Raw genomic sequence first — 16,734 nt, forward strand, 5'->3', positions numbered from 1 at the left:
AAATATCTAACCCTCTCTGAGCCTCAGTCACACATTCATTCATTTTCCCGCCTAAATAACAGCTTTATTGAGATTTAACTCATATACCATACAATCTACCCATCTAAAGCATATAATTAAATGGTTTTTATTTTTAAATTTTTATTTATTTAATTGAAGTATATTCGGTTTACAATGTTGTGTTAATTTCTGGTGTGCAGAAAATACACACACATATGTATATATACATTCCTTTTCATATTCTTTTTCATTATAGGCTATTACAAGGTATTGAATATAGTTCCCTGTGCTACACAGTAGGATTAAATGGCTTTTAGCATATTTACAGAGTTGTGCAACCCTCACCAATTTTATTCATTTTTATTGCCCCAAAAAGAAACTCTATACCCATTAGCAGTCACTCTCCATTTCCCCCCAGTCACCCTGCCCTAAGCAACCACCAGTCTACTTTCTGTCTCTACGGCCTTGCCTATCTTGGACATTTCATGTAAGTGGAATTATACGAAGTGTGGTCTTTTGTGACTGGCTTCTTGCACTTAGCACAGTATTTTCAAGGGTCACCCATGTAGTGACATGTATCGGTACCTCATTTCTTTTTTTTTTGTTGTTGAATAATACTCCATGGTAGGGACATACCACCTTTTATTTATCTATCAGTTGATAGATGTTTGGGTTATTTCTACTTTTTGGCTGTTATGAATAATGCTATTTTTAAATGTGTGGACATATGTTTTCACTTCCCTTAGATATATATACCCTAGGGGTAGAATTATTGGACCATGTGTAACCATTTGAGGGCCTGCCAGACTTTTCCAGGATGGCTGCACCGTTGTCCGTCCCCACCAGTGGTATATGAGGGTTCCAGTTTCTCCACATCCTCCCCACTATTTGTTATTTTCTGACTTTCTCATCACATTCATCCTTGCATCCCTTCATCCCTCAGGTATTTATAGAACACCTGTATTTGACAAGGCAGGGTGCTCACTGCAAAACTGGGAAGAGAATTTATCCCTTGAGGTGTTGTGTAGAAGATTCAGTGGCACTGTATCTACACTTAGTGACAGGAGATAAAGCTTCTCAAGGGGAGAGGCAGAGGGTGGTCAGAAATCACGAGGCCCCATGAGAGCAGAGGAAAAGAGAAAGGAATCTGTGTTTTGACCACCTGCTCTGTGTCAGAATCTTGCCTTCAGTCCTCATGACCCTCTGGGCTGTAGTGTGGCCCCATCTGCAAATGGGAGAACTGAGGCTTAGGCCAGGCAACTTGCCCCAAGGTTGCCTAGTCAGGAAGTAGTCAGGCTTTGAGCTGACAGCCTGTCTGGATAATCTGATTTCATCTTGCCAACCCTTTGAGGTTGGTACTATTATTATGCCCATTTAGTAGGAGAAGAAAAAGAGGCTCAGAGAGGTGGACCTGCTTGCTCAGGTCACACAGCTGCTGAGGGCCAGTGATGGGATTTGGACCCAGGCAATCTAGCTTCAGAGCCCCTGCTCGTTGCAAGGCCCTGCCTGAGTCCCAGGACTCAGGAGATGAGGGTAACAGCTGGGGTATCCATCCGCCCCTCCCTCTCCGGGTCCCACCCATGTGTCACAGAGCACCAGCTTGGGCTGGATGGGTCCTGGAGGCAAGTGTGGTCCTAGGCAGGCCTCTGGGGCCTCTGCCAGCCCCTCCTCCAGTCTTTTGTCTGACTCCTTGCTCTGCACCTCAGTTTCCCATCTAGGCGATGGTGGTGGTGGCCCCGGAGGCCCCCATGACTCGCATGGAGTCTGGCTTGTTCTACCCCTTGAAGCCAGTGGGATGGTCCTGGGCTGGGGTTGGGGAGTCGCATCTCCACTGTGCGTGAATTTGTGCTAGTTATAAATAACTTAGCAAATGGGAGGGTGAGGGAGACCGCAGCCGGACTTCTCAGGAGGCTGGGCCTGGATACTCACTGGCACACACACAGATGGACATGTTTTGGGTATGTGTGTGTGTTGAGTGTTCTCGGGTTGTGTGCATAGCATGTGCCTGGGGAGGCTTCAGGGAGGATGTCAGAGCTGTGCTGTGTCCCCGCACAGCTAGAAGGGCTGGGCCGGCCTGGTTTCCTGGAGGCCCAGCGGAGCTCTGGGGCTGGCGAGGTCCCTGGAGCCCCCTCTCCTGGCTTCAGGTGGCCACTGTGATCTGGCAGATGCCCCCTGTGCCCTTTGGGCCTGCCTTTCCTTAGGCTCTGTCCTGTGGGATGAGAACCAGACACACCACACTGGGGTCTCTGTCTGCTCTCCCACTCTCCCCAGCCTTGCCCCTCTTAGCTCCATCCTGACTCACCAACCGAGTTCTCTATAACCTCCAGAAAGGCGCCCTGCCGGAGTATACAGACTAAGGAGGCCCACTGCACCCGGTCCCATCAGTAAGGGGCCTGGCGCTTAGTAAACGCTACTCTCCTCCCAGCCCGAGGCCTGGTTGTAAAGTGGCCAGAACTGTGTGCTCCACCGGGAACCTGCTCACCTGCATGCTTCTGCATATAATTTGCATTTGTTGTTTTATGAAAAACTGCCGGAACCGGTCACAGTCTCTGTTCCCTCCTCCCAGGTCAGTTGGAGTCCTCCTGGTTGGATTTTGGAGGCACCAGAGAGAACCTTGGTCCAACTGCCTAGTTTTACAGATGGGGAGACTAAGGCCAGAGGTCAGGGCCCTCCCAAGGATCATGCAGTGATTAGAGGCAGGATGTAGGTGATGTGGGTCTCTAGTGGGTGATCCCATTCACAGTGTTCACTGAACAAACATTGATGGAGGCCGACTGTGTCCCAGTCCCTGCCCCCAGGAGCTATTGGAAGGAGCGAGGTGTTAGACAAGGAAGTAAGTGAACATGCTAATTTCAGGCAGCTGTGAGCTGTGAGGAGTAAGCCCAGTGTTGACAGGGCGATGGGGTGTGTGGATGGATTTTGTGGTCAGGGAGTCCCTCTCGGAGGGGGTGAGCTGTGAGTAGGGACACTGTTCCCCTCGTAACTGCTCAGCATATCACTGCTGCTGTCTTGGTGTGTTGGGAATCATTCCCATTTTGTGGGAGGGCAAACTGAGGCCCAGTGAGGTAAAGGAACTGGACCAGGGCTCTCTGGAAGCCAGGACCAGAACACTTACCCCCACACTGAGTTGTTCCTGGAGACCTGGGCCCCCGGAGTGCAGGGGCCCCTGCCGAGTCTGTCGGCAGGGGTGATTGCAGAGCCTGAGACTCCGTTCCAGAGGCACCTGCTGGTGAGTGCACAGGGTGGCGGGTGGGGCTGCTCACCTGAGCTGGGCCACCTGTCATGGGAGCAGGGCTTATCCTCCATTTCTATTCATCCTCAGACACTCGGTCACTCTGTCTGCCTGTCTGTCTCCTCATCAGTAGATGGGGACAGCAGTACCCACTGCCCAGGGCGGCCAAGTGGGTTCCGTGAGATCTGGTGGAAGGGCCCACTGGAGTGATGGGAGATGGTTGGGGCCCCATCCTGCCCCAGCAAATGACAACACAGTGGAGGTAGAGTCCCCAAGAAGGGACTTCTTAATTCAGACCGGGCAGGTGGTTGGTGTGTGGAGGCCTCACAGGGGAGGCAACGTTTGAACTGCCTGAGTTTCCTGAGCACATATCCGCCTTGCTGACTGTGGGACCCTTGGTGTCTAGAACAGTGCCTGGTACACAGTAGGTGCTTAATAAATTACTGCTTGTTCTGGCTTACTGGTCGAGTAGGTGCTGGCCAGGCAGAGAGATGCGGAAGTGGGTTCCAGGAAGCAGGAACAGCTTGTGCAAGGCCTGGAAGAGAACTATAAAGGATTCAGTGTGGGAGGAGCGTGGAGGGGTGGGCAGCGAGAGGGCCTCCTGTGGGTGGTCCTGCTCTCAAACATAAGCCTGGGGACAGGAATAAATGAGCAGTATGACTCAGGGTGGCCAGGAGGGTGACGCTAGAGGACAGGTGGCTGGGATGAATGGAGTGGGGATGGGCCGTCTCAGCCTTGGGTCTAGGAGGGGGCTGGTTTTCCCAGTGCTGCCCTGTCATCCTCTGTCCAGGTGTAGGTGACATGGGTGAGCAGCTGAGGAGTGGCCAGCCTGCACTCCGGGAGTGGCGGGGCTGGCGGGGCTGGGAACTAGGCTGACAGAAGAAGACGGCGGGTGGGCGGGCAGGCGAGGTGTCTGGACACTGTAAGCCAACTGTGGCCGCCAGCTGGTGATGCCAGGGGAGGGAGCCAGGCCCGGCCAGGCCCGCCTGTCTGCAGGGAGGCGCGGCTACGTGGGCACTGGGCCACTGGGGCTGCCAGCTCCCTCGGATGCTTTCGTGTTTATTCCCTTTCTGCTGGTGCCTCTGCTTGCTCATAACCAGCCCCAGTGGGGTCTCAGCAGAAGGAAGGGGTCAAGGAGTTCCACAGACCAAGGCAGGCAAGGTGACTCAGAAAGACTGTGCTATTTCTAACAACAAAAGTCCTCTGAGTTTATTGTAGAAAATTTGGAAAATATAGATGGATCCTGAGTAAAAAATAAAAAACTGTCTGTAATCCCACCACTCAGAGAGAGCTTCTGAGAACCTTTAGTAGAATTCAGTGTTTAGAAATACACTTTGGTATTGAGTTCAATAAAACAGGATCAAGTTCTACATATTTTTGGGTAACTTATTTTTTAAACTTAATGATGATAATAGTATTAATAGCCAGCATTTATTGAGCAGTTCATCAATATGTGGGCACCCAGCATCTCCTACAGTGAACCCCATGGGGTGGTTATTATTTGTTTACAAGAAAACCAGGCTGAGAGTTAAGACCTGTCCAAGGTCAGCCAGGTAGTAAGAGGCAGAACCTTCCGTGTGATCCTATCAGCAGTCGTGCAGCGCTGCCTCCAGACAGCCAGTGTGTCCATTTCCCTGTGTCCTTGCGTATTCTTTGAAACAAGTTAAAAGAAAAAGCCTTTTGTTATGCATTTATGCCTTTTAATGACCTGATTAGACAGTGTGGGTTTGTGAAAACTCAATTGTCGACAGCTGAGTAATATTCCTTGTGGTTGTACCCTAATTTACTTACCTGATCCCCTGATGCTGGGAAGGTAGGGTACTTCCCCCTTTTTCTCTCTTGTAAATAATACCGCCCTGGCTCTCTTTGACCTGAGGGCTGAATTCTTGGACGCCCAGAGTGTCCGATTCAGAAAGGGGCTTAAAGCACCAAGCTGACTGTTCATTTCCAAATGGGGCAATGGAAGTGCAGAGAGGTGGGGTGGGCTTGTCTGGGTCTCCCGAGCCGGGATGCTACCAGCTCTCTCATCCAGGGTAGATGAGGGCAGTGCCACCATGAGGAAGGGGGTTCTGGGGAGGATGGAGGGAGCACAGGGGTGGGTGGTGGAGAAGCTGATAGAGGGGGCAGGCTGGAGCTGATGGAGTACGGGTGTGGGATGGGGGGGCTCTTCTGTCAGGATGTCTTTTGCAGAGTAGTTGGCTGGACCCAAAAGGGTGTTTCCTGCCCTCTCAGCTGCCCTTGTGGAAGATCTGAGGGTGGGTATTTGGAATAAGGGTGACAGGAGGATGTGTCAGTGACAGTGTGTGTGTCTGGGCTCTGCTAATATTTTTGGGGGGGAAGGCCGGTCAAGTGGGTCCTCTCAGCCCTTCCTCTCCCTGCTTCTCCCCCAGGCCCCTCTGCTCTCTGGGGCTTGGGCTCTGTGGCCCCTTCCTAGCAGATGCAGCCTTTGTGCCCCACCCCCACCCCCAGCAGCCAGTGAATGTGACGGGTGCTGGGTTCCCAGCCAGGGCAGCTGTGGACGGCTAGGGGGTGGAGACCGAGGCGTCCCCCTTCCTGGTCCAGGCTCTCCATTGTGTAGCCCCCTTGGCTGTCCTGCTGCCCGGAGCCTGGCCCCAGCCCACATTCCTGTGGTGACGCTCTGGGTCTCCGGGTTGGAGCTGGTGAGCGTGAGGGGCACTGAGTTCTCACAGGGCTGAGGGCCTTTGGGGATGGGGACCGGCAGGGATAGAGCCTGTGGGGAGACGGGGCTCTGCTGAGCTCCCTCGCTTCCAGAAGCTGGTGTTAAGTTGCTGTGTGTCTTTGGAGAAATCACTTTACCTCTCTGAGTGCTGCTTGACAGGCTAATTCCCTACCACCTACCCTTCTCATTCTCTCTCTGAGCCTCAGTTTCCTCCTTTGTGAGAAGGGAGAGCTGAATTCAGTAATCACTAAGGCCTTAAGGTGAGGCCCAAGGTGGGAGAAATGTTCCATGGTAATACCGACAAATGGTTCTCGGGCGCCGACTGTGTGCTCGGCAGCGGGAGTACTTTTAGTGCATCATCTCACTGATTCTTACAACAGCTCCCTGAAGTATAGATTATTATTTAACCAAATAGGGGCTCGGAGAGGTTAACTAACTTGCCCAGAGTCACCCAGCAAGTAAGCAGAGCTAGACTTGAACCCAAGACTGTCTGAACCAAAGTATGGGCTCCTAGCCGCTGCTCACAAGCCTCCAGTCGCCAGGAGAGTGGAGCCTGAGTCTGGCTAATGTGGGGAAGGAAACTCGGGCAGAATTAATTATACTGGATTTTATTCTTAGTTTTGCAGCATGATTAGCGCTGCACAGTGTGCTAGGCTCTGGCCCCCCGCCGGCTGACCTAGTTTGTGTGTCTGTCTGTTTCTGTAACTCACCCTCCCCACCCCCCACCCCAGTGCAATCTCTCCTTCCTTCTCTCTCTGCGCTCTCCCCTGCTGTGTGGCCTTGGCAATGCCACTTAGTCTCTCTGGACATTAATAACCTCATCTGCAGCATGGGTGGAATCATCCCCATTCTTCTTCCCTCGGGAGGATGGTGAGGCTTAAATGAGATAAAGTCTTCAGAATTCAGAATGGAAATATTAACATATAACCAGCAATAATCGCAGTTACATCATGTGTTTGGATCTCAGTCATGGGTCCTGTGCTCAGCCCCATTGCCTGCATGATCTTATTTGAGTCTCCCAGCAATGCTATGAGCCACAGACTATTTTTATCATCCCCATTTTACAGATGAGAAAACTGAGGTGCTGAGAGATTCAGCGGCTTGCCTGACATCGGATGGGTAGTGAGGGGAGGAGCTAATTCATTCTGGCTTAGCCCTTGGGTTATTCTGTTTCTCTGGGAAGGCTCATGATGGGGAAGGGTGGGGGTTGACGATTGGCAGGAGAGACCCCAGACTTCTCCTGGTTGTAGTAGGAGGGAGATGCCCTGGATTTCTACCTGAACATGTGAGTGAGTGGGTGGGGAGGGGTGGCACTGGAAGTAAGGAGACTTAACCTGACATCTAGCTGATTTGTGTCACTCACCCACCTCGACCACTTTAAAACCATGGAGAGGATCAGGTTGGGGCGGGTGAGCTGGGAGTGGGTGGTCACTGCTGGACCTAGTCCCATCAGGGTGGGGAGCCTGAGGGACTTCTTTGAGTCAAGGCTGTGGTCAGCTCAAGGCAGGGTGGTGGCAGGGGAGCAGGGAGGAAAAATGGCAAGGGGGTGTCAGTCTGTTGGGAAGGGTGCCAGGTCTCACTACGGCTTTGCGTGTGTACTTGTACATACCCCGGAGGGGAAGCGTGCAGGGTGTGTGCATGATGCACGTATGTGGAGGGGCATGGGATGCAGGTATTAGGGGCTGTTGTGGGTGACTGAGAGCGGGGTGTATGTGTGGGGCAGTGGGTCCCTTTTCAGGGATGCATGGGTGGAGTGTGTGGGGAGTGGGAGTGGGTGTTTGCCGTGTGCTGGTGTGTCTGTGCATGGCGTGCATGGACAGTGGGCGTGCAAGGGTGATAGTTCTGAACTGAGGTTGTGCAGGAGCTGTGGGTCACATGTGTAGGAACCCCGGCTGAGCAGCACATTGGGGCGACCCTGGATTGTTCAGAGCAAGGGTTCCAGAGGCTGAGGACCCATGCTCATGTCGCAGTTCTAAACCCCAGCCTCAGTGTCTGCATCAGTGAAATGGGGATAACAGAATGCTGGGGGGCTGTGATGGTCAAAGGCAGCGGTGCAGGTAAAGTGTTTCCAGTCCCTGACCTGGGGTGAGACCTCTGCAGTGGTGGGCAGAGGTCTCTAGAACTCCCTGGAAACTGCTCCCCTGGGGAGCTCACACCTCCAGGTGCTTGGGGAGCTCCAGCTGGGTGCCTGTGGGGCCGGGACTGGTGGGAGGCAGAAGATGCAGGAGCATCTGTAGTGGGCTGTGTGGTGGGTATGGGGCTGTGAGTGTGAGGAAAGGTTGTTTATGAGTTGTGAGTTTCATGTCAGGGTCCGAGGGTGTCCCTGACATGGGGAATGTGGTCAGTGATGAATGACTTAGGGGACATGATCTAACGTGGGGAGGGTCGGTGCCTGCCAGTCACGTGGTTGTGGGATCTTGCTGAGGCTGTGTGGGGTGTGTGGAGTGTATTAGAGGAGGAGAGGGGTGCAGCTGTGTGTCTGTGTGTGTGCAGTGAAGGGGGCAGTTAATGGGAAAGTCCTCAATGACATGTGCTGGGCTGTTGTCTCTGAGCTGTGGTGGGTGCACAGGTTGGGGTCAGTAAATGGGGATCCAGACTGTATGTGTGTGTATGCTGGTGTGTGTGGGTGTGTGTGCGTGCACGCGCGCGGACTTGTGTTGGGTGTGTGGATAGGTTTATCAGGCACAGGAGGGTGTGCTGTTTACCTGAAGGGGGCGCAGTGAGGGTCAGGGGAAGGCAGGCATTTGGATTCAGTTCGCCATTAAGGGAATGGCATGGATAATTATGCAAATTATGCATGGAATTATGCAAATAGAGAGGTCATTTGGGGGTCAAAGACTGTCACCCTCCTCTTCTGGCATTTTATGACTTCTGAGGCTTTCCCTGCTGCCTCCCAGACTCAGTTCCCCACCCCCATCTCTCTCCTCTCCTCTTCTCTCTGAACCCCTGGCAGCTACAGCTACCACACCCCTATAGTGTTTCTGGGAGGGTCCCATGAGCCTTGGCCCCCCAGGGAGGAGTAGAGCTGGCACTTAGTAGGCTTGGGGGGGACTGGGTAAGATGGTATCCTGCACCCCACCCCACGGGGCTCAGGTGTCCCCAGCATTGAGTTTCCCAGGGTGAGCTCAGGGGTGACTGGGTTATTGGCCATCCCTCCCTCTACCCTGTCTGGGGGCTGCTTATTATTTGGAAAGAATGTTCTCTTGGATGCAGTTTTGGAAAATCACTGAGATGGCCCCTTCCCCAGCTTTGTCTGATGAGAGCGTGAGGCTAAATTAAGATGTGAGAGAATTCTCTCTCTCCGCCTCCCACTCTCGCTTTCTCTCTCTTTCTCTCGCACACTGAATCCTCCCTCCACTCCCGCCTCCCTGCACCCCCCTCATGCCCCTCTGACCTCGGCTTCCCTCTGTCCTTGCATCTCTGTCCCCATCCAATGACTCTCCCTCCCCCCCACCCCCGGCATCCTCTATGTTCCTCCATGATCTCTCCCTCTCCTGCCCACCCCCGCCCCCATCTCTGTGGGGAGCTGGAGCTCCTGGTCCTTAGCATGGAGGAGATGGTCGTCATGGTAACGGTTGTCATGTCGATGGCTACTGAGCTAGGGATGAATAGTATCTAGGTGAGAGCTACCTGAGTGGGGACTGATAGGTTCACAGGAGGCTCCATACTTGTCTTTAAGCTTCAGAGCCGCACAGTGTGCGCCCCCATCTAGTGCCTACCCCCCATGCCTACCCTATTTGCACCCAAAGGCATGCCAACATGCCATACCTCTCTGTGGCTGCCTTTAGGTGAGTGTGTCTCAGGGTGTGTCTGTATGTGTTCTTTCTGTGTCTCTGGGTGTGTTGTTTCAAGGCTCTGTGTGGCTTTGCTGGGGGGTGCGGAGGTCTTTGAATTTGTGCAAACCTTTCTAGGAGCAGGGTGTTACGGGCTGGTGTGTGGTGCTGGTCACTGAGGAATCATGAGGACTCCTTATTTTGAGCCCCACATTTATCCCAGTTTGGGGGTCTCCAGGGACCACAGACTTCTTAGAACTCCTCCTCCCAGTAAAGGGCTTCCAGCCTTCCCTGGGCTGCTTGGAAGGATGGAAAAAGTGAAGATGGCCCCGCTCAGGAGAGGCAGCCTGAGCCCCGGTCCCTGCTCAGTCCCCGTCCTGCTGCATGGCTTTGGCTTCTGGCTGCTTGCCTAAGAGTAAAGCAGAAAGTCTCCCAGGGACCCCGGATTACCGGCCCAGGCTGTAGAGGCTGGTAGTATGGGAGCGTCTGGCCCCCTTACCTCAGGTCTTTCTGGGCAGTGGGGGCAGAGACGGGAGCTGGGGAAAGCTGGGTGGTAGCTGCTCTGAGCTCCTGAAATGTCTAAAACGGAGGAAGACCCAGCAATTAGTCACGGAGCAATTACTCTAATTGTTCCACTCCATGACTCACTGGTAGCAAGTAAATACTGATTAATTCATTACTTTGAGACTGTGTGTGTGTGTGCGTGTGGTAACAGGGGTAGGTGGGGGGGAAGCTCTTGGCTCCCTGCCCTGGCCTCCTGCCCTGCCTGGCGTGGGTAGGGTTTTGGAGCAGGTGGTCGAGGCGCAGGGCCGGAAGCCAGGACTGAGATCCTCTCTCTAGCTGCCTGCAAACTCCAGAAGGGGGCCTGTTAGGGGTGGGAGTGTGAGATGCTGAGCACAGAACACAGTGCTGATCCAGCCCCTCTCCTGCTCACACACCTTGCATGGCTCCCTATGTCAGTCAGATAGCGTGGATGCTCAGACACCACCTCAGACCTGCTGAGCCACTGAATTTTCAGAGTATTCTGAGATACAGTCAAGGTAAAAAATGACCAAGAGTTTCCAAGAGAAAGTTGTCAGCAAGGGCCTCTGATGGGGCTTCCCCAGCCTCAGCGCTGGCTTGTCCTTGCCCCACCTCCACCCAAGAGTTATTCACGTCTCCCAGCTCCAAGCCTGTTCCTTAACAGATACTTCCTGATACCTACTGTGTGTCTGACACGGTCCTGCCCCCATTGAGGGATAGTTCGGGGCAGGAGGGTGGGCACAGTCACGGAGAAAGTATGTATCCAAACAAACACGGCTCACAAGTAGCAATAGATGTGAATTCAAAAGCACAGGATACTCTGAAAGATCCAGATAGGAGGGCTTCTTGGAAGAAGTGATAGGGGAGCAGTAGTCAGCTGGTGGAAAGGTGGAGGATGAGGGAATGGGAAGAGCGTTCTAGGTGGAGGGAACAGCATGAGTGAAAAGGGCAGGAGAGATCAGTCCTGTTCCAGGAACAGATAGGGCCAGAGGCTGGAATCCAGTGATTGAAGGGGTTCCGAGGGGCCCTGGATGAGGCCTTCAGACCTGACTCTGATGGCGTAGGCTGTACTTCCCTAGCTCGGAGCCTTTGCTTATTCTGTACCTTCTGCTTGAGATGCCTTTCTCTCAGTTGATTAAGATGCAAGTGCGAATCCTTCAGATCTGAGCACCAGGTCACCTTTCTCCGAAAGCTCTCAGTGGGTAGGAACTGTGGCTGGCATCAGTCTGGACAGGGTCAGAGGTGTGGTTGGGAGTTTGTGTGCCTGCCTTGGATGTCCTGAGTGCTGGCTGTCAGCCCAGGGTTGCAGTGGGGTGGGGCGGTCCCAGCCCAGGAGCTGCAGCTGCCGGCGTTCCCAGGTTCTGATTCTCTGGGAGGAGTCTTGGGTCTGGTGGGCTGGACCCTGGGAGAAGCCCCTCTCATAGCCCCCCCACCCCCGGCCCCCAGGAGACCCTTGTGGCAGAGTAAAAGTGGCATCAGGCCCTGAGCTGACTCTGGACATTGAGATACTTTGGGGGGAGGTGGAGACAGGGGGGCTGACATTGTTTTGGGGAGGACCCAGGGCCAGGGCTGGAGCCCACTCCCTTCTCTCCTCCTCCTCTTATCCAGGATACTTCCCTCCCAAAGCCCCAAACCTCCCCCACATTCAAGTCTGTCTGTTGGGACTAACTGCACTGCCTTTGGGATTTTGAGATGTGAGACTTTGGGTCCCCAGCAGAGTCCGAATCATATCACATCATGTGCTCTCTGGTAGCCTGGGGCAACAGGGCCTCAGACACCCACTCTGTGGAAGGGACTGATGGTGCTGCCCACACTGAGGGTAACGCTAACCTGTGCTGAGCACCTGCTGCTGTGAGGTGTGCTCGGCACGTGAGCACGCTGCATGCTCCGTTTATGAGTAATGTGTAAACCAGGGCTTGCAGAGACTAAGTAACTTGCCCTGGGTCACACATTTAGTAGGTGATGGGGCCAGGACTCAAATCCAGCATTCTGGCTCTAAACCCAGTTCTGCCACCTGCAGTTCTGTTCAGAGGGTTGAGGAGTGATGGGGTTTCCAGTGGTGGCCGTCAGACAGGAAGGTGGAATTGCTTCCCTTGCCTCCGGGTGGGTGGAAAGCAGTAATTAGACCTGCCTGGCTCTCTGTTTGCCCCCGTGGAGGCCACGTCCTATGCTGTCCTTCCACTGTCACCTGGCCCATGAGGGTGTCTGTTGTTCCTCTGGCTGTGTCCAGGCAACTGGCCTCAAGTGCTGAGCCTTGTGCCCGATTCTGCCCTCCCCAGGCTCAGCGCTGGCGCAGTGAGAACTTTGAGAGGCCCGTGGACCTCGAGGGCTCAGGGGACGACGACTCCTTCCCCGATGATGAGCTGGATGACCTCTACTCTGGGTCTGGCTCAGGCTGTAAGTATCCCCTTCTCTTTCCCTGCACGTTGTGTTGGCAGTGCCAGTCTGCCTCTGGCGCCCCATCCAAGGCTTTGATGGCAAGGAAGAGGAACTCACGCAGGCTCACCTGAATGGTGGGGTCGGGGAGAGGAGGTCCAGCAGGGGCAGCTCATGGCCTCAAGCACAGGAAGAGCAGGCCAGCCTCCGCGGGGTGGAACCAGGGCCTTGAGGCCCCAGAGTCTAGCACACCTGCTCTGCATCCTTTCTGTCTCTGCATCTCTTTGTGCACTGCTGGACTCTCCCTGCAGACCTCTGACTTCTGTCAGGAAACACAGATCCCCCTCAGTAACCCAGTTTTCAAGTACAGTCCTGACCACTTGGAGGAACTTAGTAGCCACTTCTCAGTTGCAATGGCCAGTCCTCAGCAAAGACCATCTGATTGGTTCAGCTTGGATCAGGTGGCCACCTTCTGTCCAATCAGCTGTGGCCAAGGGCGGGCTTAGGGCAGTGATGGTAAAGGGCAGGTACCTCCAGTGGTGCCTGGGACAGCCCAGTTCTGTGGCCCCGCCCAGAAAGGCCAGCAGAGTCGCATGACGTAAGGGAGGAGCACTGAGTTCAAATCCAGTTTCACCACTTAATAGCTGTGCCACCTTTAGCCATTTTCCCTCCCTTGAGTCTGTATTCTTACAGTGAATGGAGAGCCTTCTTCTCAAAGCCTCTGGAAGGCTTCTGTTTAAGATGTTAGGGTCTGGCACAGAGAAGGAGCTCTAAAAATAATAGTGAAAAGGGGTGTGTGTTGATATTGGGCCCCCTGAGGGGACAGGATGGGTCTGATGGGATGGTAAGAGGTCTGAGTGCCTCTCACCGTCCACAACCCCCTGCCTTCAGTCTCCCCCCTTTAGCTTGTTCCTTTAAGCCTCTTGCAAGTTAATCTTCATAAAATCCATCCTGATGGGTCACATCTCTACTCCCAAACCTCTCTGGCTCCTCCCTACCCCTCTTCTGCCTGGTTCAGGTCCCATGGGAGCTACTGTGGCCTCTCTCTGTCCTCGTTTCCTCTCAAGGCCCTCCCTTCATCTGTCGCGGCTTGGAGTCCAGATTACTCCAGCATCCCCTGTGGGAGGGGCTGGTTCTCCCTCTTGCCCCCTTCTTGTGTCTCTGGAGGAGCCCTTGGTGTACCTGCCATCTGTGCTCATGTAGGGTGTACCCAGGTCTGACTCCTCCCAGAATGCCACTCCCCTAACTTCCCTAACCTCCTGCAAGATTTGCCAGTACGGGTTGAGTTGCCACTGTCTAGATTCAACCAGCGAGAAGCTACAGGCTGAGTGGCTGGAATAGTCGGGGAAGATGTTCTGGAAGAGGTGGTCCCCTAGAATTTTTGGCTAGGCAGAGAGGATCTGGGAAACATTCACTAGCCATCAGCCAGCCAGTAACCTTTGGCCAGATTGTGCCTTCCTCCTTTCCCTCATCTTGTCTTGGGAAAGTCATGTAAAGGGTGGGGGTTGGGAGCTCCCCCATCTTGATGGCCATTGCTTACCTGGGATCTTCATGCCCCTCAAATCACCCAGCTCCCTAGCTCTCTCCTCTCCCCCATCCCCTCAGACTTTGAGCAGGAATCGGGCATTGAGACAGCCATGCGGTTCAGCCCAGATGTGGCCCTGGCAGTGTCCACCACACCTGCCGTGCTGCCCACCATGGACATCCAGCCTGTGGGCACCCCGTTTGAAGAGCTGCCCTCTGAGCGCCCCACCCCGGAGCCAGCCACCAGCTCCCCATTGGTGACAGAGGTCCCAGAAGAGCCCAGCCAGAGAGCCACCACCATCTCCACTCCTGCGGCTACTACTGCTGCCACAGCCACAGGGGCCCCAGCCGCAGCCACAGTGCCCTCTACAGTGGCCACCACCATCCCCAGCATCCCTGCGGCACCCCCTTCTGCGGCCACCACCTCTGTCGTAAGGACCACCGGCGTACGGAGGCTTTTGCCTCTTCCACTGACCACAGCAGCTACCGTCCGGGCCACCACCCCAGCAGTGCCCTCACCTCCCACCACAGTGGCTGTCTTGGACACAGAGACCCCAACACCCAGGCTGGTCAGCGTGGCTACCTCCAGGCCAAGAGCCTTTCCCAGGCCAGCTACCACCGAGGAGCCTGACGTTTCTGAGAAGAGCACCCTGCCCCTGGGGACCACCGCCCCTGGGCCCACGGAGGTGACTCAGGTGAGCAGGTTGGGAGAGGACAGGGAGTCAGAGCAGAGGAGGATGGGTCAGGGCCTGGGGGAGTGAGGACAGAGTTGGGCAAGGGTGAAATCTGGAAAGTTCTGGAGATGAGCCAGACAGGGATGGGGGGGGGGAGAGGCTTGAGGCTGGAGGGCCAAGGCTGGGGCAGGTCACAAGATGAGGACAAAGGTCAAGATGGATGGAGATGGTTGAGGGACCAGGCCTGGGTCTTCCGATGCTGGGACAGGACATCAGTTGGGGAGGAATGGGGTGAATGGGAGGGTTGGTGGGGGGAGGGGCCAGGGGCCCATGTGTTGCGGTTAACAGCACAGAATCAGGAGCCAGGCGGTCTGGGCTGGAATTCTCCCTCTGCCACGTGGCTTCAGTAAGTCACTGATCCTTTCTAAACCTCCATTTCCCTATCTGTGAAAAGGACAAAATAGTGGAATACAAATCATAGGACTGAGAATTAAGTTTCTTGACATACCCAAGTGCTTAGGGCAATGCCTGGTGATAGTAAACAAAAAGTTTCCCTTTTGTTATTGTCATCATCACTGCTGTCATTGCTGTCACCCACCTGAGGGTGACTGAGAGTGGGGCTGAGCGGGAGGGATGCTGTAGCTCACTCTAGGGGAGCACTGCCTGGCGGGCAGGCTCAGTGCTGGACACTTTACCTGTGTCCTCTCTTCTCACCCTCCCACCCACCCCATGAGGTGGCACCGCCATCAGTCATCCTTTTACAGGTGAGGCCACGTTCCAAGGCTTACAGCAGTGGCAGAGTCGGGATTTGAACCAGACAGTCAGCTCCAGAGCTTGGGGCTTGTGTGTGTGTGTGTGTGTGTGTGTGTGTGTGTGTGTGTGTGTGTGTTTGTGTGTGTTTTATTATGGATGGGGGTGGAGAGTGGAGGATTGAAGGGAAGAGGATGAAGGTGTCTGGAATACCGGGATGGATGGATGGGATCAAGGAAATGGCAGAAGTAGCCTGGTCCCTGCAGGGTATGCTGGGCAAGGAGGGGATCTAGTGACATGGACTAGGGTACTAAAGCCCTTGCAGCCGCCTCACAGAGGAGGGCCTCAGGCTCCGGAGCTGCCTCAGATCAGCATCAGCCCCTTCGACTCCCCAGCCAGCCCTAGCACGTCCTAGGCCCTGCTTTCTGCTCCTCTGAGCAGCTGGGGCAACCTAATGTTTCATGCATACTTGTCCAGGCTGGCAGGGGAGACAGTGCTGGAGCAGAGACCAGGTCGCTGGCGCAGCCCCTACACATGGCCTCCCCTCAGCCTAGGCACCAGACCCACCCTCTCCATGCCCACCCGTGAAGCAGCTACATCCTTGCCCCAACCCCAGCTCTGGTCCTGCCTCCATGTGGTGGGAGCCATTGAGATTTTTGGTGCTCTTGGACTGACCTCCAGGCTAAGGGACTCACCCATGCCTCAGGTACATGGGTCCAGGATCAGGCCCAAGTATGTAACAGCTGCACCCAGCAGTCCCCAAACAGCCATCCCCGATAGGAACCCCTGAGGACTGTGACAAAGGCAGCTGAAGCAGGAAGTGATGGAGATGGGATGGGGACCAGGTGAGAATGGAGGCAGTAGAGTGTAGTGGTTAGGAACACAGATTCTGGAGCTGGATCTGTAGTTTAATTCTGCTTCTGTCATGTACTAGCTCTGTGTCCTTGGGCAAGCCACTTAACCTCTCTGAGCCTATTTCCTGCTTTATAAATTAGGGGTAATAATAACTGCTTTATGGAAATATTGTGAGGCTGAGATGCCCATGATGCCCTTAGCCCAGTGCCTGGCACATGGTGAGAGCTTAGTAAGTGGTAGCCCCACCAGGGGAGTGGAGTGGTGATAGTAAGCTTCTGTGCTGTGTGTATGGCTGCCCAGTGGCAGGGGCTGCTGGGGCCTGGCTCCTGGGCTCATGCTACCCTCCTT

The 16,734-nt window shown here is 54.5% G+C and overlaps 1 protein-coding gene across 1 annotated transcript in view; it reads left to right on the forward strand.

The window, feature by feature from the left end:
• The window catches only part of SDC3 (syndecan 3), a 37,269-nt gene that overhangs the window by 15,336 nt on the left and 5,199 nt on the right, over positions 1-16,734 (forward strand). The window contains exons 2-3 of the mRNA XM_074377004.1: positions 12,487-12,604; positions 14,189-14,802. Of these exons, the coding sequence (XP_074233105.1) occupies positions 12,487-12,604; positions 14,189-14,802 (732 nt within the window). The remainder of the gene's footprint in view (positions 1-12,486; positions 12,605-14,188; positions 14,803-16,734) is intronic.

This window comes from Camelus bactrianus, chromosome 13, assembly GCF_048773025.1.
Source record: "Camelus bactrianus isolate YW-2024 breed Bactrian camel chromosome 13, ASM4877302v1, whole genome shotgun sequence".
Taxonomy (NCBI): domain Eukaryota; kingdom Metazoa; phylum Chordata; class Mammalia; order Artiodactyla; family Camelidae; genus Camelus; species Camelus bactrianus.